The sequence below is a fragment of the Pollachius pollachius genome (assembly GCF_949987615.1).
Source record: "Pollachius pollachius genome assembly, chromosome: 10".
In the NCBI taxonomy this organism is placed as follows: Eukaryota; Metazoa; Chordata; class Actinopteri; order Gadiformes; family Gadidae; genus Pollachius; species Pollachius pollachius.
Window position 1 is genome coordinate 8,720,128 of NC_136943.1, and position 21,534 is coordinate 8,741,661.

Consider the following 21,534-nt stretch of genomic DNA (forward strand, 5'->3'; position numbering starts at 1 on the left):
GCGAGCCATTTGTGCGTCCATCGCTGCGTCTGAGCACCATGGCCATGCTGCGAGTGTCTTCCTACCGAAGGTTGTTTGAGGAGCAGTGCTGGAGACAGAACGGAGGGTCGGTGGGGTCGAAGCGCAACCCTGGCAGGTCAGTGTGTGTGGACCTTAACCTTGGGGGGCGGGGAAGGATACAATTATTGATAGAAAATCCCTGGATTGAGCGACTTGTCATTTTATTCTTGAGAAATTATCTAGTTCTGATATTTTGTAATGGAGTAAAATAGCTTAGTTGCAAAGGTTTAAGTTTCTTATAATTTGATGGTCTATAGATCTATATCTAGATATCATTTAAGATTTGATTTCCATTTGTAAGAATAATATCAACCAAAAGAAAAACGTGTGTGCTGGAGCTAGCTTTTAAGAATGACCTGGCAAGAATGCAGCCACGCCTTGATAAATCTCAGAAGTTTTGATGGGTGGTGGCAAATGCCTTCTTTTGTTGATGTGTCACTATGATCCATGCTGTTCCTTTACACCCCCGTGACAAAGGGCTGGCCAGCCATACCGTGCAGTGAAGTAATCACTCCTTGATGGCAGTGTTCAAGCAATTATTCATTTAAGTCTGGTTTAATCATGCATGCAATGCCTTCAATGACTTAATCAGAAAGGAATTGAGCTTCATCTAATAGTGGTTTATCGCTCTCCATTCGGTGGACGGCTATATAATTAATCAATGAAATCTCTGGTGAGATGCATGAGTTTGGGCTGAGCCACTAAGGTTGGGTTTAAACCTCTCCCTAGCGGGAGGGATGGGGTTCTGAGCAGATTGAGGTCACTCCATCGTACATTGCGTGTCTGTTGTTCCATGATCGCAGGGCTGGAGCGGCTGATGAGTGCCAATGCGACAAGTATGACTTTGCATCTGCCAAGGCGCTCAACAAGGAAGGCCTGGTCCGATTCACCCAGGACCACACTGTCCTCTCCGGCCTTAACAACCGCCTGGTCAGGCTGATTGAACTGGTAAAGCTTGGAAAATGAACGTTACAGTCCCCCTTCAGAAACGTGTTAAAGTTTCTATCCTCAGTTAAAAAAAAAAAAAAAGGCCTTTGTGCGCTTGTATGTTGCAGATCATAAAAAAAACGGTGTATTTCTTGGATGACGGTTATTGTTTGGCACTGTAACAAACAATCCCATGTCCAAATGATTTACATTGCATCTAACCTGGAAGGTCTGTTAGATGAGTCTGCAGGGATTTCTCTTTGTTGTTGTCGAGCACAGTGAATATGTTACGATTGTGTTTGCAGTATCAATTCTGAGGCTGTGTCCTCCCCACGCAGGCTCGTTGCTTTGAGGAGGAGAATGAGTTCCTGGAGAGCCAGATCCTGGATCTGGAGGAGAGTGGGCCCTCTGCGGGGGTCTCTGCCACCAGGGGGGTTGTGGCTGACTGCAGCCTGGACGCAGTGGTGGAGAGACTGCGCAGAGAGAGGGTGAGGCTCTCTCTTCCTGTGGGGAGATGTGGGCATGGGTTGGGCTATATGCCAGCATATGTTTCTGTGCATTGCTGCATTTCTTTGCACGTGGTATATACTAATATTGAGCCTGGTTCAAAGAGCTGTCTTTATTGCTTTAAATACGGTAAGACATACAGGAATGAGATGTGGTTGAGGTGCATACATCAAACATTTGACAGTAACAATGGACCATTTACAGCGGGGGGGGGCAGTAGCTCAATAACCCTGAACTGTCCCTGAGTATGACCCCCTGACCCTTAAACCGAACAGCTCCCTACGAGCTGACAGTTCCTTTGCACGGTCGACACAGCAGTCAGTGTATGAATGTGTGAACAGGAGGCAATCTTTTTAAAGCTCTTCAAAGGTTAAGAACGGGATTTATGCATGCATTCATTTTGCAACCAGCAGACTCTACAGTGGAGGAATCCTCGTCTAACCTGCGTACATGTGGAGGCCTATGGCTACTGATTTTAAGCTCTCTGCGTTCTCGCCCTCAGGATGACATCTTGTGTGACACGGTGGAGCTGCAGAAGGAACTGCAATGTCTGAGGCAAGAGTTCGAGAAGGCACTGCAGCAGAGGACCAGCGTCCAGCATGCAAGACTCGATCTCGCTGAGGTAATGCGTGTAGTATGTGTGTGGATGTGGGCCAAAGATATACATTAACGTAATGGCTACTGTCTTTATGATTGATTGACGCTCCTTATTCGTTGATTACCAAAATCCTAGTATGCAATGAGTGCGATGATGTGGTTCAATGCGCCTGTGTTTACAAACCTGGCAGTCGTCAGGTAAACTAATAAATTAAATCTACTTTGAACTGTATTTCTGTATGTTTAAACATGGGATTAAGATATTTCAACAACCATGAAAAAGAGAAAGGTATATGTATTGCATTGCCCAAAAAGCATGTCAGCAACCAGTGTGATGGTATACTTCCAGCACTAGATGGCAGCGTTGCCGTGCCAACTCCTCTGCTGTATCGCCCCTCCGTCTCAAACGCTCAGGAGATGAAACTCATCAGCACACATCTGTCTTCCTTTTCTCCTTCTTCTCCAAGTGTGTTGGACAACATAAGTAACATACACACACACTCTGGGCCACAGGCCACGGCGCATATGAAGCCAAAGTCTGCACTCCATACAACACACATAGACACACACACACACTTAAATGCACACACATGTGTCACACAAGCCTAGCAGTATCGATGCCAAGCGGGTCAGATACAGGAGAAGCCATAACAAGGCCTCCTCCATCATACAGATGTTAACGCCAGGCAGCAATGTGCCGAGTGGATGAGTTATCCTCTTCTGAATAGCAAACAGCTGGAGCGTGTGATGGGGCTGGGTGGGAAAACAAGCACCGGGATAGAAACTAAGCCAACTAGACACCAAAGGAGGGAACGGAACACCCCCCATAAGCTCTGGGTATCAGGAGTGGGTCTGCTCGTGCAGGTAGGGATGAGCGAACGCAAGGAAGACTGGCACTAGTCAGACTTCGCCAGAAGATTCTATCGTTTCCAGAGAAATGATGTCCAATCGACTTATAGTAGTCCTGATGTTTGGCCTTTACTGGATGATGGCCAGCTGCAACTCTTTGTTTTGAATGTCAAGTGCGATATAACGTCAAAGACAGAATCATGAATTTCAATAACCTTGGTTTACCAGCGATGGTGGTTTGAGATAGCGTTCTATTTTTAGTGGAAACCATTGCACATACACACTGCTATTGAACAGAGCTAGCTTGGGACCTACATTACTAATCCACATAAGAGTCTGGGTCTGAACTGCAGAAGCAAATTAGTGTTGGCAATTCTTCAGGGGCTTGTTTCCATTGCACAGAGTGAGGTGTAATCCAGGATTATCTTTCATTATGCATTTTTCCTATCCTCTTTCCCCCTCCTATCTGTAATCAGGTGTCTTCTTGCTTGTCAATTAAAAACTGACCAGTATCTACATCTGGATTTTTCTTCACAATCCAAATGTAAATACACTCATACCACGTGTTGTTGGCACACTCGCATCCAAGCACATAGACAACGCACAAAAACACATACATAGATGTGCATTCACATAATACGCACACACACACACACACAAACACACACACACACACACACACACACACACACACACACACACACACACACACACGCGCGCGGTATACGCATGCCACCTTCTGTGTCCCAAGCTCCTTGCAGTAGCCTCCAGGTAAATGATTTACCAGGCAGGCTGCTAAAAATTCATATCTGTGCCGTTTGGTGCTGTTATCCTCGGCACCTGAGATTATGGGACATTATTTGATCTACATTATTTAACAGCGTCGGCCACCAAGGAAATAAACCAGGAAATGAGATTCTGATACTTTCTGCTGAAATCACCTGCGATAGCAAGTGACCAAATGGCCTGAGATACTGTAGCCATGACAAAGCTTATTTTAGGCTCTTAGTGTGGGAATTCATAAATTCCTGCAGTGCAATGTCTTCTTCCATATCTGTTTCTGAGTCCGGCAAACTTCAGATGACCTCCTTTGTGTGTCTATGTGCGTGCGTGTGTGCGCGCATGTGTGCGTGTGCTGCAGAGTAATTTTTATATTGGTTTATGTTAGCATCGCTTTCCCTTTTTCTCCCCCTTTTCCTTCTTTCCCACGGTAGGAGGTGGATGCGGTGACAGCCGAGTGCCTCGCACTCAGGGAGCAAGCTGAGATCTACGAGCAGCAGCTAGTCTGCATGGAGGCCCAGCAAAGCACGGTGTGGCCAAGATAACAGTGCACCGTATAGCTGCGGTTTACGCTGTGTTTATTTAATCAAACCGGGCTAATGTATGGCCCTGGAAATGGCTCAGAATGATGCACTCTGGCCAGACAGTAGGGCTCATTGTGATGTTCTGCAGTGTGTCTGTGGCGATGTGCATTGCTGTAATGACCTCTAGGGTCTTCTGTTTGAGGTTGAAGACAAATCTGCCCCATATGAAGACCCCGTTGCATACCTTAAAGCCATTCAATTAGCCATTCGTAGAGGTGCTTCTCTGAAAGAAAGTACAACAATGAGGCCCTTCTGTGAATGACCTTCATGAGAGCGGGTCTATATATAACCTATGTATGGACATGTGTAAAAGCATGTAGGCACGCATGCACGCATTCATGCACATGCATGAATTCACACACGCACGCACGCACGCACGCACGCACACACACACACACACCCCCCACATCGGCCCAACACACACACACACTGTACGCTGTGTAACAGGGCGGCTATCATTACCCGACAAGCAATTTGTCGTGCACACAGTCAGAGACAGACAGACACTCTCCCTCTCAGACACATTACGCCCCCCCGGCTCGCGCCTGGGTTGACAGCAACCGCTCTGGTATCAGACAGAGAGGCCGCAGGCAGCCGGAGCACAACACAAAACCTCCCCATCACCATCACACAGTGTTTTTCCTCTGCGTGGAGCCAGGGCTGCCCGGCGTCTAACAGCCACCCTCTGGAGGGTGGAGGGGTGTTGCTGGACAACTCAGGAAAACAGAAGCCCTGTCTTCTTGTGTTGTTCACGTTACTTCTTTATTAGCTGCCGTTATCGTCAGCCCTGTATTGCCTCCCCTGCTGACAAGCCGTACAACGTTGTCGTTGTTTAGGAGGAGTGAGAGGAAAGGGGAGTGAACTGTCAAAGGCGGACATTGCAGCATTGTGTTGATCGTCCACCGCAGGCCCCGAATCGGTTAGATAATCTAACGTGAGAAAGAGGTGTTTGTGTGTGTGTGTGTGTGTGTGTGTGTGTGTGTATGAGTAAGTATGCACAAGACTGACCAGGCTCGAAGCCATATATGCATTCTTGGGTATAGTATAGAACCTTATATACTTCCATGCATTTCATGTGCGTGTGTGTGTGTGCAGGCGGTGCAATGCCACGAGTCCGCGGCGCGACTGGAGTTCTGCAGCCCAGACATTACCCCCGGCCTGCAGATCAAAGCGTACTACGGCCAACTGGCAGAGAGCCTGCAGGTACGACTGCTGTACAGACGGGATATTACACGCAGCAACGCATGTCATCTGCTGGTGGCTTTAATGCAGAGTGCTTTATGCAGTACTGCTGCTAAAGTGGGTGGCCCCGTTGGGAATCAAAGCCATATTTCTGACCGAGTTACTGTAGGGCTTTTCCCATTAAACCACTTAAACGACATATGCATGTGCATGAGGCTGGTAGGCCGTCTGGGAGGCAATTGAGCACACACACGCTTGTCGCATATAAAACAAATTTAGGCCGTTGTTTTTTGCGTGTTTTTCACACACACACACACACACGCACACGCACGCGCGCGCGCGCGCCCACACTGCAGGCATGCGTTTGCGCAAACACACATGTGCAGTATATACATACGCTAAATTCACACATTCAATGACACCCACCGTACACCAACACACACACGCACACAAACACACCAAGCCAGCTGTCATCTCAACCTCCTGCTGACTTATCTCTTGTCCTTTCTCTCACAGCTTCGCTCTCTCTCTCTCTCTCTCTCTCTCTCTCTCTCTCTCTCTCTCTCTCTCTCTCTCTCTCTCTCTCTCTCTCTCTCTCTCTCTCTCTCTCTCTCTCTCTCTCTCTCTCTCTCTCTCTCTCTCTCTCTCTCTCTCTCTGCAGTGTTGTAAGTCTGATCCCTCACACATCACCCAGGAGGGACCAAGGAGTCTCCTTGTTTGCCTTCCCTCTTAACACAACATGAGCCGAGCGTCCCAGAATCAGTGGGACGCTCCGGACCCCAACAGAACGCCTTTGTCCCCCCTTCTGGGTATCCCTGTGTGTGTGTGTGAGTGTGTGTGTGTCTGACCAGCTCTGGGGTCACGGAAGTCAGCCCCCTGCAGAGGTCAGGGATGTAATCAAACCTGCTGGCTGGCTCCCCAGGCTCCTGATACAGCACCATAAATGTGTGTGTTTTTTGGGACGTGTGTGTGTCTTTGGTTGTGTGTGTGTGGGGGCCTGTGTGTGCTTGTGTGCACACCTCTTCTTCGGCCCCAACTACACCCAGCCCTGCCTGCATGTCTTGGTCCAGGTGCAGTTGTCTCCAAAGCTAAAATGATTGCCACTGAGATTGAACAGTAATGGTAATTGCTGTCGGGACACTGCGTGTAGGCAGACACACGAGCATGCGCACACATGAGCACATACACACACACACACACACGCGCACACGCGCGCTCGCAAACAGACACACACCTGTGCATTGAATTTCTCTTTTTGTTGGATCGTTCTGATTCAATGAGGTTAAGGCTGAATGTGGGGCACAGGCCAAGCCTAGAAAGCCACTGATTGGTCAGGGTCATGGTGCACTTAGCCGCACGGTGGTCTCGTACAATCAGACCCCCGTTAAAGCCTGTGAGAGTGTGTTACTGAAGTTGGACTGGCACAGACGTCCCGATGTTGATGCCGATTGTTCTGTCTCTGCAGTGCGAGTGCGGAAAATCCTCCCCTTCTTCTTATTTGGTGCCGTCCCAGGACCCGCTGCGACAAGAGGGCGTGTCTGGACCCCCGAGGTCAAAGGGCAAAGACTCCCCAAAGATGGCCGACTCCGGAGAACTGAAAGAGCTGGTGAGTGGACGACGCATTAATTCAAGTCACCGTATGTGTTATTAGCCCTTTTTAGTCCACCTGTCATTTTTCCAAATCCTCCCAACAACCACTTTCCTCTCTCCACCTCCCATTCCTTCCCCACTCCCTACTGTAATTAATTTCTCCCCTGTGGCAAATTTCTACTCCTCTGGATAAGTTCTCATGCTCACAACCCAACAAAGAGCTCTCTACATTAGCGCGCCCGTCAGCCACTAAATCACAACTTATGGCGAAGAGGGCCGAAAAAAAAAAAGAATGGTTTCCCACCACTGGCCTGGGGAGTGTGTGTTTGTGTGTGTGTGTGTGGGCGTGTGCGTGGGTGGGTGTGTGTGCGTGGGTGTGTGGGGCGGGGGGTAGGGGGGGCTTTGATTGACAGTAAAGCAACAGAGAGTGTGAGAGATCCCGCTGTCCAGGGTGTTCACCATGCGCCCCTTGCATTGGGTCGCTGGGGGGGGCCTGCTTAGCCTTGAGTGGGATTTATTATTGCCCAAAACCACCGCCCTGTTATTAACAACTGTCTTTCACAAGCACTTTACAGTGCTCACCACATGCGCACGCACGCACACACGCACACACACACACACACACACACACACACACACACACACACACACACACACACACACACACACACACACTGACCACAACTGCTGCACTCTGTCATAAAGTTTTTAAAACTTCACACATTTGGGCTGTCTGGAGACTTCCTCCCCTCCAAGGAAATAAACCTTGATCGGACATCTTTTCAACTCAGGCCCTCGCTCTTTTTTTTAGAGGGGGGGAGAGAGAGAGAGGGGGAGAGAGGGAGAGGGGGAGAGAGGGAGAGAATATAAGTGTAGAGATTCAACTTTAGGAAGTGTAGGGAGGATTCAGAAGACAATCCATTAAACTGTCACTCACTGAGTCTCCCGGCATCTCCTGGATGCCTACAGTTCGACCCCCCGTACCCACCACAGGCCCCCCACCCCTGACCATCCATCACAGCTGACACCTTTGCGGCGGCCGGGTCAGACATCATGGCTTGGTTGTCAGTACCGCGGTACGCGCTAGTAGCAACTCCTTCAGTAACCACGGTGCCCTCTGTTACCGCAGCAGAGCGCAGACACAGACAAACACACACAGACACACACACACACACACAAAGACACAGACACAGACACACACACACACACACACACACACACACACACACACACACACACACACACACACAGACACACACACACACAGACACAGACACAGACGCACACACACAGATTATCCCAACATGCGGTTACAACAGCCCAGGCAGACTTTGGCTTAACTTGTCGTAATGTTTACTCCTCCGCATTGTCTCTCTCCTTTCCCTTTAAACTCCTCTCATTTTCCCTCTCCTACTTTCTCTCTCTCTCTCTCTCTCGCTCTCGCTCTCTCTCTCTCTCTGGGATGATGCTAGGTGCCTCAGGTCCTCTAGCTCCTAACAGCGTTGGCAAACAAACAGACTGTGGTGAAATCAGTGCTGACTGACGTAGCGATGCGTTGTGCGATAGAGCAGGCATTGAAAGCCAGTTGAATGGCCTCCATGTACGTGTACGTACTCGCGCACACACATACACACACGTAAAAGTACACTCACACGCGCATCAGAGCAAACTCACTGACACACACCATCAGGGAGTGTGTGTGTGGTGAGTAAGTGGGATGACTGGGTTCAAAAGTCGTGAGTGGAAACTGAGTCTCCCTCTGCTCCTCTGCCAGGGCTGGAAGACAAGCAGGGCCGCCCGAAACTCCCATCTGCTCTTGACAGATCATTGTTCAACTTCTGTGATTGCTGTAATTATTCATCGCAAGACACACATACACACACACACACACACACACACACACACACACACAGACACACAGACACACAGACACACAGACACACAGACACACACACACACAGACACTCAGATACCGACACACTGGGATAGGGATTAACCACTGGTTTGTTTTTAGAGGTACATTATAATCGATGGTGTACCTGCAGGATAGCCTGATTGGGGTTAGCTTAGTTTACCTTAGAGTTGAAGTGCACTGTAAGGTGATTCTACGGTCCATCCTTCACTAAGACCACTATTGCAGGTAGTTAGCAGTAACAGCATCGAACCCGGTTCCTTCTGGGTGAGCACATGTGGTGCTTTCCCTCCGTCCCTGTGGAACAATAAAACATAATCCGGAGATATTGACTTTATTAGCGCTCTCGCTTTTTTTTCTCCATATGTCACATTCAAAGTGCTTTATTCACATGGACGTTCAATGAAAACAAGATGGACTCCGAAGCAAGATAAGCCAGATCAAAACACGTTAGGGTTAGGTCATCTCAACGATCTGTCGTGTAACGGGCGTATAGCGAACCATATGATGGCTGTCATTGTTGGCGTCAGTGTAAGGAGCACAGAACAATGTGTGCGGTTTCCAGCCTCTTCCGAGGGAGGGTGAGGTCCATCTAAGAAGATGAAATCCACACAGTCCTGGGATCTGCTCTGGGATCCCCTCACAGTGTGGCGGGGGATCCCAGGTATTGACAAATCTGCACTCCCTGTGATGTTGTTTTGATTTATTAAAAAACATATTACGTTTGAGATGATTGCATCTCGTTTAAGAAACTAATCTGCAAAGGTATTTCTGTGAAAGATGCTCTTGTATTATTTAGGACTCAATCATGTGGGACTCCAACGGCCTATCAAAAAGGCATTTAGATAGGTCTGCTGTGTTTCTACTCCAGACCTCATTCACATCGCTTTTCGTGTAAATATACCACTCTGTGGCTGCTTGTTTTCACTTAGCTTAACACGGTCACCATATGCAATCATTTAAGCATTCAAACATGGCCGTGATTTTTTGGAAAACTTGGAAGCTTCTTCTCGGGGTTCCCTGTGGATTGCATGGCTGTGTGGCTTGCCACACTCAAAACAAAACAAGCCATGAGAAACAACATCTACGCCGTAGTCACACACAATCGTGTTCCTCCCGTTGCCTTCCGCAGTTTGCGCCCGAGGGGTAATCACCGGGTGAGGATCCCAACGGGCCAACATTCGCAGAACGTCTAATTGAGGTCTCTGCTTTTGTTTCTTTAAGTGACCGTGCCGTACCACACCGCAGATCGAGAAACAAAAAGACGATATAATCACACGAGGGGAAGGCCACATTACGGAGGAGCTTGTGAAATCTAAACAGGGCTCTCTGTGTGGTTCTCTGTAGGTGGGCCAGCTGCAGAAGGAGCTGGCCGAGCTTCAGATGTGCAGCGTGGAGTTGGAGGATGAGTTGGAGGTGAACAGAGCAGCTCACCAGGAGCGGATTGAGGAGCTGGAGGTGAGAGGGAGACGCGAGGGAGGAGGGATTACTGTTAACCGCAGGATACACTGGACCAGGCGTGAGAGGGATGTATTTTGATGCCCTGATCTCTTGTCTTGGTGTTCCTCTGTGTTGTTATCATTATTTCTTGCTTTTGGTTTCTGATCTTTTTACCGTGTGTGTATGTGTGATACCCCTGCCTTTGTGTGTGTGCGTGTGTGTGTGTTTCTTAGTGCACCTTAGAGGATATGAGGGCTCAGCAGCATGATTTTGAAGACCAAATCCAGGATCAGTGTGAGGACTACCAGGAGTTGCTGTGCGAGAAGAGGACCAGAGACCTTGAGATCGCGGCCTACAGGTCAGACCACAGGGGGTCCTGTTGGGTTGTGTATGCCGGCCGTGGGAGTGGTTTTGGTTCAAACCTTCTCACGGCAGGTCTGCAATCTCATGAATTGGCGTAATCAAGTGTAACTTTCGGATATAAAGATGTAATGTCACATCATTATCTCTCTGCCAATATTGATATTTATTACGCCTCAAGGAATTGAAAAAGAAGCAAGGTGTTCTGATAGCAGTTGAACCAGTTCGCCAGCGCAGGAAGTAGCCATAATGTTCAGCAGTACTTCAAACTGTGCCTTGGCGAGATTGATCAAAAGATCTGCATGAATTGGGGACATAGACCAGACCAGAGAAGATGTTGAAACAGTAAAATGTATCACTTTAGGTAATGGGATCGAAACAGTAAAATGTATCACTTTCGGTAATGATTACGAAACCAATGACACATGCACCCACGGATTCCCCACAAGCATCCGCTTGGCTCCTATACAGGTTACGTCTTAAGTTGACCAAAGACAGGCCTGGACCTATTTACGCACATGTGCTTCTCCGCTTAAGAATGCATCCTGAAAGAATGCTTCTTTCAGGATGCCCCCTCATATCCCCATAACCAAGACATCCTGACAAACAAAGGGCTGACATCACTGGCCAGCTGAGGAAATGACAATCATAGAAAACGTGAAATCATTTCCTGCCCGTGTTTACGGAATACCAGACCTGCAGCCGAGGAAGTCTTCCTCATCTTACATGACTATGTTAGGTGATGAACTATCTGCCCCTGTGGATGACATCCCCAGTAGCTCTACCGTTGCCCCCCCCCCCCCCCTTGCCAAATGCTTTCCGAGCCCTGGAGGATGTTTCAGAGGCCATGTAGTGAGGCTGGGCTCAGGAAGGAGGCACCCCCCCCCCCCACGTCGCCTGATTAGATTGGGGCTTGGGAGGACCCCACACTGTCTGAGAGATGTTCTGGGTGACCGCCAGCTGTTTTCTACTGCAGCCTGTTAATGACACACACACACATACACACATACACACACACACACAGACACACAGACACACAGACACACATAAACATATACACGCATACACACACACATACAAACATACACAAACATAGACACATACACATAGACACACACACACACACACACACACACACACACACACACACACACACACACACACACACACACACACACACACACACACACACACACACACACACACACACACACACACACACACACACGCGCGCACACACACACGCACACACACACACACAGATTCACCACCATTCAGTACTACCTCATAGACAGTTTCTACCTCATAGGCACAACAGATGCTAACAACTTGGGCCAATAATTATTTTCTTTAAATTTGTGTACTTGGTGGTTTGTTATCTGTGGTGAAAATCAAAATTGGGGTGGTTTGGGATGTATGCGGCACGTATAGTGTGTCGGCTGAACAAACTTAGATGACACATGGCTGCTTTTAACATGTAGCACATCTGTGGAGCACTCCTCCCCCCCTCATCGGTATTGTTGCTGAATTAGCTCAACAGTTAATGGGGCTTATTGTTTAATGATCCATTAGGCACAAGGACATCCAGCGACGCGGGTGCATTAAAACAACAATATAATCGTTAAGAATTGATGCTAAATTAGTGTGAACGTAGTGATGTTTCGTTTCTGTTGGTCCCTGCGATAGCCTGATAGTTTGCTGGCGAATCAAACTTCTGGAGTTACACTAACTTCACACTCTGTGTTTTCTAAATACTCTGATACAAAGTGCTTTGCAGGGCATTGTGTTGCTCAACCTATGTCGAAGTCAACTCATACCGTTGACATATCTACATCATAGCAACCTTTTTGTGACTGCTTGTCTCTTATTGGTTCTATGTCCCTCGGTCTCGCTGTCTCACTGTCTCTCTCCCTCCCTCTCTCTCTCTCTGTCGGTCTGTCTGTCTGTCCGTATGTCACTTTGTCTGTCTCTCTCAGGGGTCTCGTCGCGGAGGAGGACGACAGGCTTTGTCACCTGTAACAGGAGAGACGGAGTGAGGGACGGTCATTCAGAAACCCTGGCACTGGAATAGATGGATGCCACCGGAATGGACTAGAAGTGGAAGGAGAGAAAAATTGTCTCAGAGTGAAGAAGCTTAGGCATTTTGAGGAGATGCAATGTTAGCGTGACAGATTAATACCGGCTGGATCCCTGCACAGGGTCAGTGATAACTGCTCTTGTCAGATGACCCCCAGACTTCAAGAAAGATTGGACTGTCTAAAAACTGGGTGGTGGAAGAGGGATGGGAGGCTGTTGTGATGATGGGTCTGCAGTCATTACCGATGTGTGTGTCTGTTCGATGTATGTAACGGGCGCCGCTAAAACCCTTATTGTTTTGATCTCTGTTAGCTAAACCAATTATACACAAAGAAACTGTTGCATACGCACACACACACACACACACACACACACACACACACACACACACACACACACACACACACACACACACACACACACACACACACACACACACACACACACACACACACACACACCCCCACTCTGGCAGATCATCTCTGTTTTGTCTCCCTGTCCCCTCACCCATCAAACATAGTCCGATTAGTTGCTCTTAACCTTTGACCTTTCAGCTGTTGACATAACGACGTGCAGCTCTCTCTCTCTCTCTCTCTCTCTCTCTCTCTCTCTCTCGCTCCTATTGGATGGTATTAAAAATCAAGGTACTTCAACTGTTACAGTCACGCTTGTGGATCGATTATACTCCTAACTTGCAGCGAACCAGATAACGAGTGCAAGCTGTGTGCTTTCTTAGCTAATTTTTTTTTTATGTACTCTGTAGCTTCAACAAGAGTTCAATTTGTCCCTATGTCAAATACTTGTTTGCATCGATAAGGTAGATGATTATTTAGCTTTTTGTGACCTACAACTACTAAGTACAAAAAATGACTAAACGAAGTACAAAGTTAAACGCTGTTACATTAAAATCGAGTAAAATCCTGTTCATTTTTGCTGGACCATCCCTCAAGTCTTCTCTTCCTCTATTAGTCATAATTTCCTCCCAAAAAATGCTTACATGTTTCCCCCCCCCCCCCCCCCGGTGCTTCTTGTAACAGTTATTAATCCGTAATGGAGCATATGAAGATTAATGTTGTCGCCGTGCCGCTGCCATCCATCTCCATTCATAACCTCGGACGTGGCCGCGCTCCGCTATTAATGATATCAAAGGACTGCTAGCTCTGCCGTGCCGATGAAAAATGCCCGCTAATCGCAGAGCAGATAAGATTAGCCTCAGCCAAGTAAACTCTGCCGCGCTGGGTGAGCGTCAGTTAGCTTCTGTAATGGGCCAGCTCATTGTCGGAGCATTGGGGGGCTTTAGCCGGCTTTCGGGTGCCCACGGTGACCCATGTTTAATTGTCTGGATGTTGAAACATGGCCGGCCCCTGGCTGGAAAGGCTCCGTCTGCGTCTGTTTCTCTCAGGGTCACGGGCGTTCAATCAGGGTCGGACTCAGACGGGGCCGAGGGGCCTACGACACGTGATTTCCCACCACAGCCCACCACCACCACCACCACCACCACCACCACCACCACCACCACCACCACCACCAGCCACAGCCTCCAATCCTTTAACCTCTGCCCTCAGGCGAAATAACCCACAAGAACCCCACAAACCACCTGGGCCCCTGCGCCTCCTCCAGGGAGGGTCGTGTCTCGTGTCCCGGCCATAGCGTAGTTACCGCTCAAGTGTCACCTTGAGGGCCACCCCCCCCCCCCCAGCTCCAGTATTTCCATCACAACAGTCCTGCCTTTCCCGCTCTTATCGGTCGGTCATGTGACTCTTGTTGCCTTTTTTTTTAATCAAATAAATCAGGGGCACTTCAGATTACAAACACACACACACACACACACACACACACACACACACACACACACACACACACACACACACACCCCACCTCACCATTAAGGGGACTTTGATGACCCAGAGAAAGGACGCCGTCGGGCTTAGAGGCTCCTCCTCCCTGACATGGAGAGCCCAGAGGCCAGCGCCTTCGCCACCTCGACTCCTCACGCCGGTCAATTTGATTTGCCACGGCGAGGGTTTCAAAGCGGAGTCCCGGGTCAGCGGTCAGCGAGAGGCTTGGCCTTTCGAAGCCCCGCTGGCCTTAAGGAAGTCTGTGAAGTTGGAAGGGGGGGGGGGGGGGTGTTGAGAGAGCAGGGAGGAGCAAACAACAACAAAGAGGAGGGGATACACACAACCACAGACCGAGAAACTAACGCTGGGAGCAACTGAGAAAATACCGGCTTCCCGACGTTTAAAACAAATGAAGTCTCCTTCAGCCGTTAACTCTTTTTTTTTTTTTACTTTGATTTATGATTTGCTGGCGCTGACAGGAACAATTTCACACAACATGTGTCCACATCTGTAGACCCCGGCTGTTGGAACCGAACATACCTGTTGCACATGAAGGGTGACGGCTCCCTCACCTCGTGAATCATGACATCGGAGCGCGTTGTTTCAGTCAGCCGTCTCCCGCTGAGAAACGTGATTACGAGCTGAGGTAATGGCGGCCCGGTGCAGCTTGTGTGGCTCAAGTCAGCTGTCACCTACGGTATAGGTATCCCTCCAAATGAGACCCCCCCAACCCCCTCCCAACACACACACACACACACACACACACACACACACACACACACACACTCTGCATCACCCGGCCAAATAAACACTGTCCTGGGTGCGGAGAAGGGTCGTTTCTTCAAGGCGCTGGTGGACGAAGCGCCCCTATCTGGTGTTTATAAAGCAAATAAATACAAGGGAAGGGCTGGGTGGGGGGTGGTGGTGGCTGGGGTGATGGTGGTAGTGGTCGGGTTGGAACGGGATGGGCGGAAGCAAGGGAGAAAATAAGAACCGTAAAAATATACAAGGCTGAGAGAAGCATTGAGATGGTATTTCCTTAACAAGAGGGGAACAAATAATAAATTACAGGGACCCCCAGCCCCCCACCTTCCTCTCTCCCTAGAGGCAGGCAGTGTCAGGCCCAAGGGTTAGTGGGAAGTCTGCATCTCTCTCTCTCTCTCTCTCTCTCTCTCTCTCTCTCTGGCCCTCCCTCAAATGCTCTCTTGTACTTCTATCCATCCTTCTCCCTCTCTCTCTCTGTATCTCAATCGACCATCTCTTTCTTTTTTTCTCTAACTCTCTCTCCCTCCTCTCTCTCTCTCTCTATCCATTTCCCTGTTGTCCTTTATCTCTTGCCCTCTTCATAGGGGATCAGGGGCCGCAGTGGTTACCGTGGGAGAGGCAGCGGCAGCCGTTACCCCCGGTCAAAGATGGGCCGAAACATCCCAGTGTCCAGTCTTCTTTTAACCGGGAATGCTGGTTCACACACACACACACACACACACACACACACACACACACACACACACAAATACTCTCACACACACGCTCTCACTCTCTCTCGCTCCATCTCACATACTTACATACACACACAAATACTCTCTCTCTCACTCACACACACACACACACACACACACACACACACACACACATACAGACTCACACACGCCATGCAACACTGTGTGGCGGTGCGACCATGCAACGTTCGCTCCCATATCATTCCATGAGTGATTCCCCCCCCACCCACCCACCCTCCCTACCACCAGTCCCGTCATACCTGCAGTCCCATGTGACGTTTTACGGCTAAGAGAGCGCTGACAGACGTGGCCCCCGGTTTACCCCACTACACGCTACACGCTTCACACACACGTCAGGTGGCGCCGAGCCTGCCGAGCCTGCAGCCCCGCGACCCCTCCCCTCCGCTGACAACGCACCGTAGGAATACATCATAAATATATATCTTTCTATCTTTCCGTTCCCTCGTCTCTATGCTAGCATTTTGCACTAGCGGGAATTGAGGGGCCAAGTAGCCTGCTTTGCTTTCGCTTGTTAATTCCCTTCCTTGGCCTGCCCCCTCCACACACAGCCAGCCGGCTAGTCTCGGCTTGGCTTGGGTTGATAAAGTCTCCCCTTTGTCCCCTTGTGTTTAATTAATCAACTTCAGAGGACGTTTATTGAATGGGAGTGGATAAAAGTCAGGGCTACAAGGCGACAGCAGGAGTAGAAGAAGTCCTGGGCATCGGTGGCTTGTCTCCTCATTAAAGGATTTCTGCATCTTCTTAAGTAAAGTGACTTTGTTGTTGTCAGCCCAGGGCGAATGCACGGCCATCCATTCGCAGTTCTGGGTTCTTGGCAGAAGGCCCGCATGGATCACAGCCATCGCCTGCCTTCGGTTCTCATAGGGAACATCACCTTTTATTTACTGGATTCTCTGCTCCGGGTCACTAAGCAGAGATATATGTTGTTGCTTGTGTCTTGTTTCAAGAAAAGTCCACATATCCAGTCAAAATCTTTTCTTCAAACTTTTGTTTGCTGCAGCAAATAAAAAACACCAATCAGATTGTATGGGATATTGTCATTGTAACAAACTGTACTTTTTAAAATACACCTTTATGGTTCAAATGAATAGCTAGCCAAATAATACCTTTTTACCTTTTTTTATTAAAATACATTTAGTAATTTGGTTTTATATTTTATGAAATATTGCATCTATATTTATAAATATATGTGTATTCATTTTTATTTGTTGCATCATTACTATAATGTACATTATATAGCTGTTGCAGTTGTAAACCTTTAAGTTAAACAATACATACTATGATGTTTCATGCAACCACATTGACTGCATGATTGAATCATCTGTCATTCAGCCAATCCCCTGCCCTCGCCAGCATTTACAACGCAAATATTTATCTCCATAATTGGAGTTATTAAACATGTCAAAAGTAGGAATTCTGATTTCCCCGCATTTCAACATAAAAAAAACGTTCTCTCGGGTGTGTTTCTGTTTTCTGTTTATCAATGGACCTGCTTATTTCCTCTCTAATTCATCTTCTTGTGCCTCTGCAGACCTGGAGCCAGAACACCGGTAGGCCAAACCATCATAATTTGGGAGTTAAAAAAAGAAAGAAGGAAAAATCCCATGTGTCACAGTTTATGTCGGCAGCTGTAGCCCGGAGCGTCGGCTGGGCGGAGAGCTCGGAACAAACTCCAAAATCATTTTCTCGGTTGCGCCAGTCATTCATCTGTCTCCCCAGACGCCCAAACACCCGGCCCTGCTTCCTCTCAGCGCTGACACGGCCCGCCTGGTAATAGGGGGTAACTTTCCACTTTCTTAAATGTGTTATTAGCATTCTATTAGTTTAATGCATTCTAATTTGATATAACTGGCAATGTGTCCCAAGGATAATGTTCAATTTGAACCGCCAATCATTCTTTTTACGTCACATTCCTGAGCTCTACCGCACTGGATAATGTTGACAGAAATGATATGCTTCTGATTATCCGTGTGACACCTTTGAGCGGCAGATGAAGGACCCGCATATGGAGGACGTTAAGATTACCTCGGGGGGGCACTGGAGAAGGTTATCCCCTAATTCATCATGGAATTATCTTCCTCATCAATTCAGATGCAAGGGGGTTTCGGTTCAAGTACGGGTCTGTGGCTTGGATCCATTTCAGGATACACACTCAAGACCGCTACTCATCGGCTGGATGTCCCATCATAAGTGACCATAAAACGGCCCATTTGAAGCAGTGCTCACGCAGGCGACTACAAACACTACTACAACTACTACTGGAGGGCCCCGCTGCCCTGCCACCGCCTCCACCCCAGGGGCCCAAACAGAGCGCCCTGTCAGGCCTGCGATTTTTTACAGCTCCGTCCGCGGACAAAACACCGCTGAATAACCAACCCCCCGTCACCAGCACCACCATCACCACCACCACGACCACCACCACCACCACCCCAACAACATCTGCTGCCAATTTGGCCGCGGCGGCATTCCTGTAGTCGGTGCTGTTTAATATTCACAGGAGTACGGATCTAGCGGGACAAGGGTAGATGGAGCGGTGGGGGGAGATGGGAGAAGGAATGGGGGGGGGGGGCTGGTTCCTTTTTCATGACCCCTCACTCCAGAGTCCAGACAGGGTGAAGAATGAGGGGTTAAGGTGGGGTGTGCGGGGCAGGAGTTGGGGGGGGGGTTAACCAGGCAAATTTGCGGGGGATAAAAATGGCGTTCACAAGAAGCCTTCAGGGAGCAGCTGCGCATGGACGAGGGACGCGGGCAGCGCAAAAACCACACAGGAAGTTTAGAACACGGGCCGGCCAATCACAACGTAGTTAATCATCAAACGAGCTGGCAAGATGCGGTCGGAGCCGGCAGCGGCCTTCTGGAACATTTAGAAAAATGTTTGGCAAAGAGGTGTTTGTGGGGTGTTTGTGGTGTGTGTGTATGTGTGTGTAGGGGAGGGTGTGTGTGTGGGGGGGGGAAGGGGTGGCAGGTCATTCTTCAAATGTAGAGCACATTTGAGCCCCCCCTTTTATTAGCCTACCCAAGATATGACCTGTCAAAAGTCCATGTTTCATTTTAATTCCCACCAAATGGTTTCAGTTAGAGAAAAAACAACTAAAAGAGGCTACTTGTTAAAAACTTATTTTAATGGTTTTCATGTGAACACATTAAAAAATGCTATACAATGGGGTAAACAGTAAAGATTGCATTGCAGCCTTTGGTTGAAATTACCAACAATTTCCATTTTATGAGCCATGATAAATGCCGTATAGTGTATGCAAATGGTTGACACATGTATCAGCCTGTGAATCTGAGCACAACACAATAAAACTGCTAACTGATTAAAAAGCCGACCGTCTCAATGATTAAACAAGTCCCTTTTCATGATATATCCCAGAGACAGCTGCTTTTAGATATTTTAAGGGAAATTCTGTTCATCCCTGACCCTTGTTTGTCCTTTTATATTTATTCCCATGAGAAAGTGCATTTTGTTTGCTTGTCTGACCTAGAATGAAATACAATACATTAAAGAGGCGGTATCTTAAAGATGCAAGCAAATTCTTCCGCACGGCTAAAGTAATAAATTCATGTAATGTTTGCTAAGGAGGGACATTGTCCACATTTGTGGGAATATTTATCTTTTCTTGTGGACGATAGCTATTAATATTTCCCAATTTTGCTTCCCAGTGGACTTGTATTTTATATAAAAATAATTCCTGTGTGGATTAATTGGAATGATTGGCCTCATTCCTCGCTGTAGCGGTGCCCTGCGGAGTGCAGCCATGATATTTCAGACACTTGACAAAACCAGGGCACTCATATTCTTCTGGAGACGGGATGCGGATCATGTGACTATTCTTCATTTCTCCCTTACCAAAGGACGCCTCTCGCCATGGCAACCGCATAAACTTCTTTCATTTCAGCATTGAGATTGTCTGGTGTGTTAGTATATGCATGTGTGTGTCTCGGTGTCTGCATATGCTTGTGTGTGTGTGTGTGCGTGTTTGTGTGTGTCGGTGCATGGGTGTGAATGACTGTGTGTATGTGAGTGCGTATGTCTGTGTGTGCATGTGAGTGTGTATGTTTGTTTCTGTGTGTGTGGCAGCGGGGGAGGTATAGTGGGTAATGCTGGGTCAAATAATAATGCAACCACCTTATGCTTGTGAGCAGATATACAGTAACAAAGCTATCTGTGATGATGAGGGTATTGCACCCAATGTTTTGGCCAGCTTTGTTTAACGGGGGAATTGCATTTGGATGGGAGCGCCATGTTCCGGAAGAAGATATTTCCAGCCCTCGTCACTCACATCCAGAAGATAGCTTAGGATGCCGAGTGAAGTGACAGCTGGACTTCTTGACAGGTTCTCATCCTTTTAGACCGGGACTCACGACGCCACAGTCCATTTCCCTTCCTATCAGCTTGTTAAGAGGCTCAGCTTTCACTCCGACTCAGGGTTTTTCGTGTTTCCTCCTCCCCCCCCCGCACTTTGAACCAGTACTGAACCGTTGTGTGGACACAGTGTAAGGGATCCTGATATTTAAGTTCCTGTTTTTTTGGCAACATGTGCTTTTATTTACATTTTGTAGGTCAGTTGGTGGTGTCATGTGCTTTTCTGTTTGTTTTGAATTGCCATGTACTTTTGACTCCACCCTGCCGCTCCTGTCTTGATTTGAATTGCTGCCTCATTGTGAACACACCTGTTGCTAATGTGTGTTGATTGGTTTGTGGGTATTTAAGCTCAGTGTGCCCATCAGTCTGTCGGATCATGCCAGCATGTTACCTGTGCCTTGCTGGAAATGAACTGAAAAAAAAGTTGCAGCCTTCTGTCTGCAATTGGATCTTTTTCTACTGAAAGCCTAACACACAGGCCCAGAAGGACCTGTTGTTACATGGAGATCCGCGGCCCGTCAACGCCCGGGCCCTTGTGTTCCACATTCCTCCAGCGTGCTTTTCACTGGACGGAAACGCCAAAATGGGCATGTGTTGACAGAACACCAAAACATGAACATGTTCGAGGAACCACCCAACCATGCTGATAACAAAGCAAGTAGAGCTTAAAATACACAATTCTGGATAATAATTAAACCATTATTTTGAAAATCATGCTTATTTTGGTGGTAAATTAAATACAAAGTATTATAAGGAGCTGAATATGAACCTCAACGTCTCAAATCTATTGCTCTGTGAGTGTGTTTTTGTGTACCTGTTGACTTTTATATTGTGCTTAAGATGGCCACAGTACTGTGGGAACAGTGCCAGTGGGCAGGTGTCATTCCAGCTCAGATACATGTCCAGTCATAACTAACCAGACACGCACCAGCAAGCAGAGAAACAA

At 48.1% G+C, this 21,534-nt stretch overlaps 1 protein-coding gene across 1 annotated transcript; it reads left to right on the top strand.

The window, feature by feature from the left end:
- Window positions 1-2: 2 nt before the first annotated feature.
- vimr2 (vimentin-related 2) lies at window positions 3-12,807 on the top strand (the record flags this gene model as incomplete). The annotated part of the gene is made up of 10 exons (XM_079744358.1): window positions 3-136; window positions 864-1,008; window positions 1,326-1,475; window positions 1,997-2,116; window positions 4,155-4,250; window positions 5,400-5,507; window positions 6,952-7,092; window positions 10,336-10,446; window positions 10,662-10,786; window positions 12,765-12,807. The coding sequence occupies exons 1-10, from the start codon at window positions 39-41 to the stop codon at window positions 12,805-12,807; spliced, it is 1,137 nt and encodes a 378-aa protein (XP_079600484.1). The 5' UTR covers window positions 3-38.
- Window positions 12,808-21,534: the final 8,727 nt, after the last annotated feature.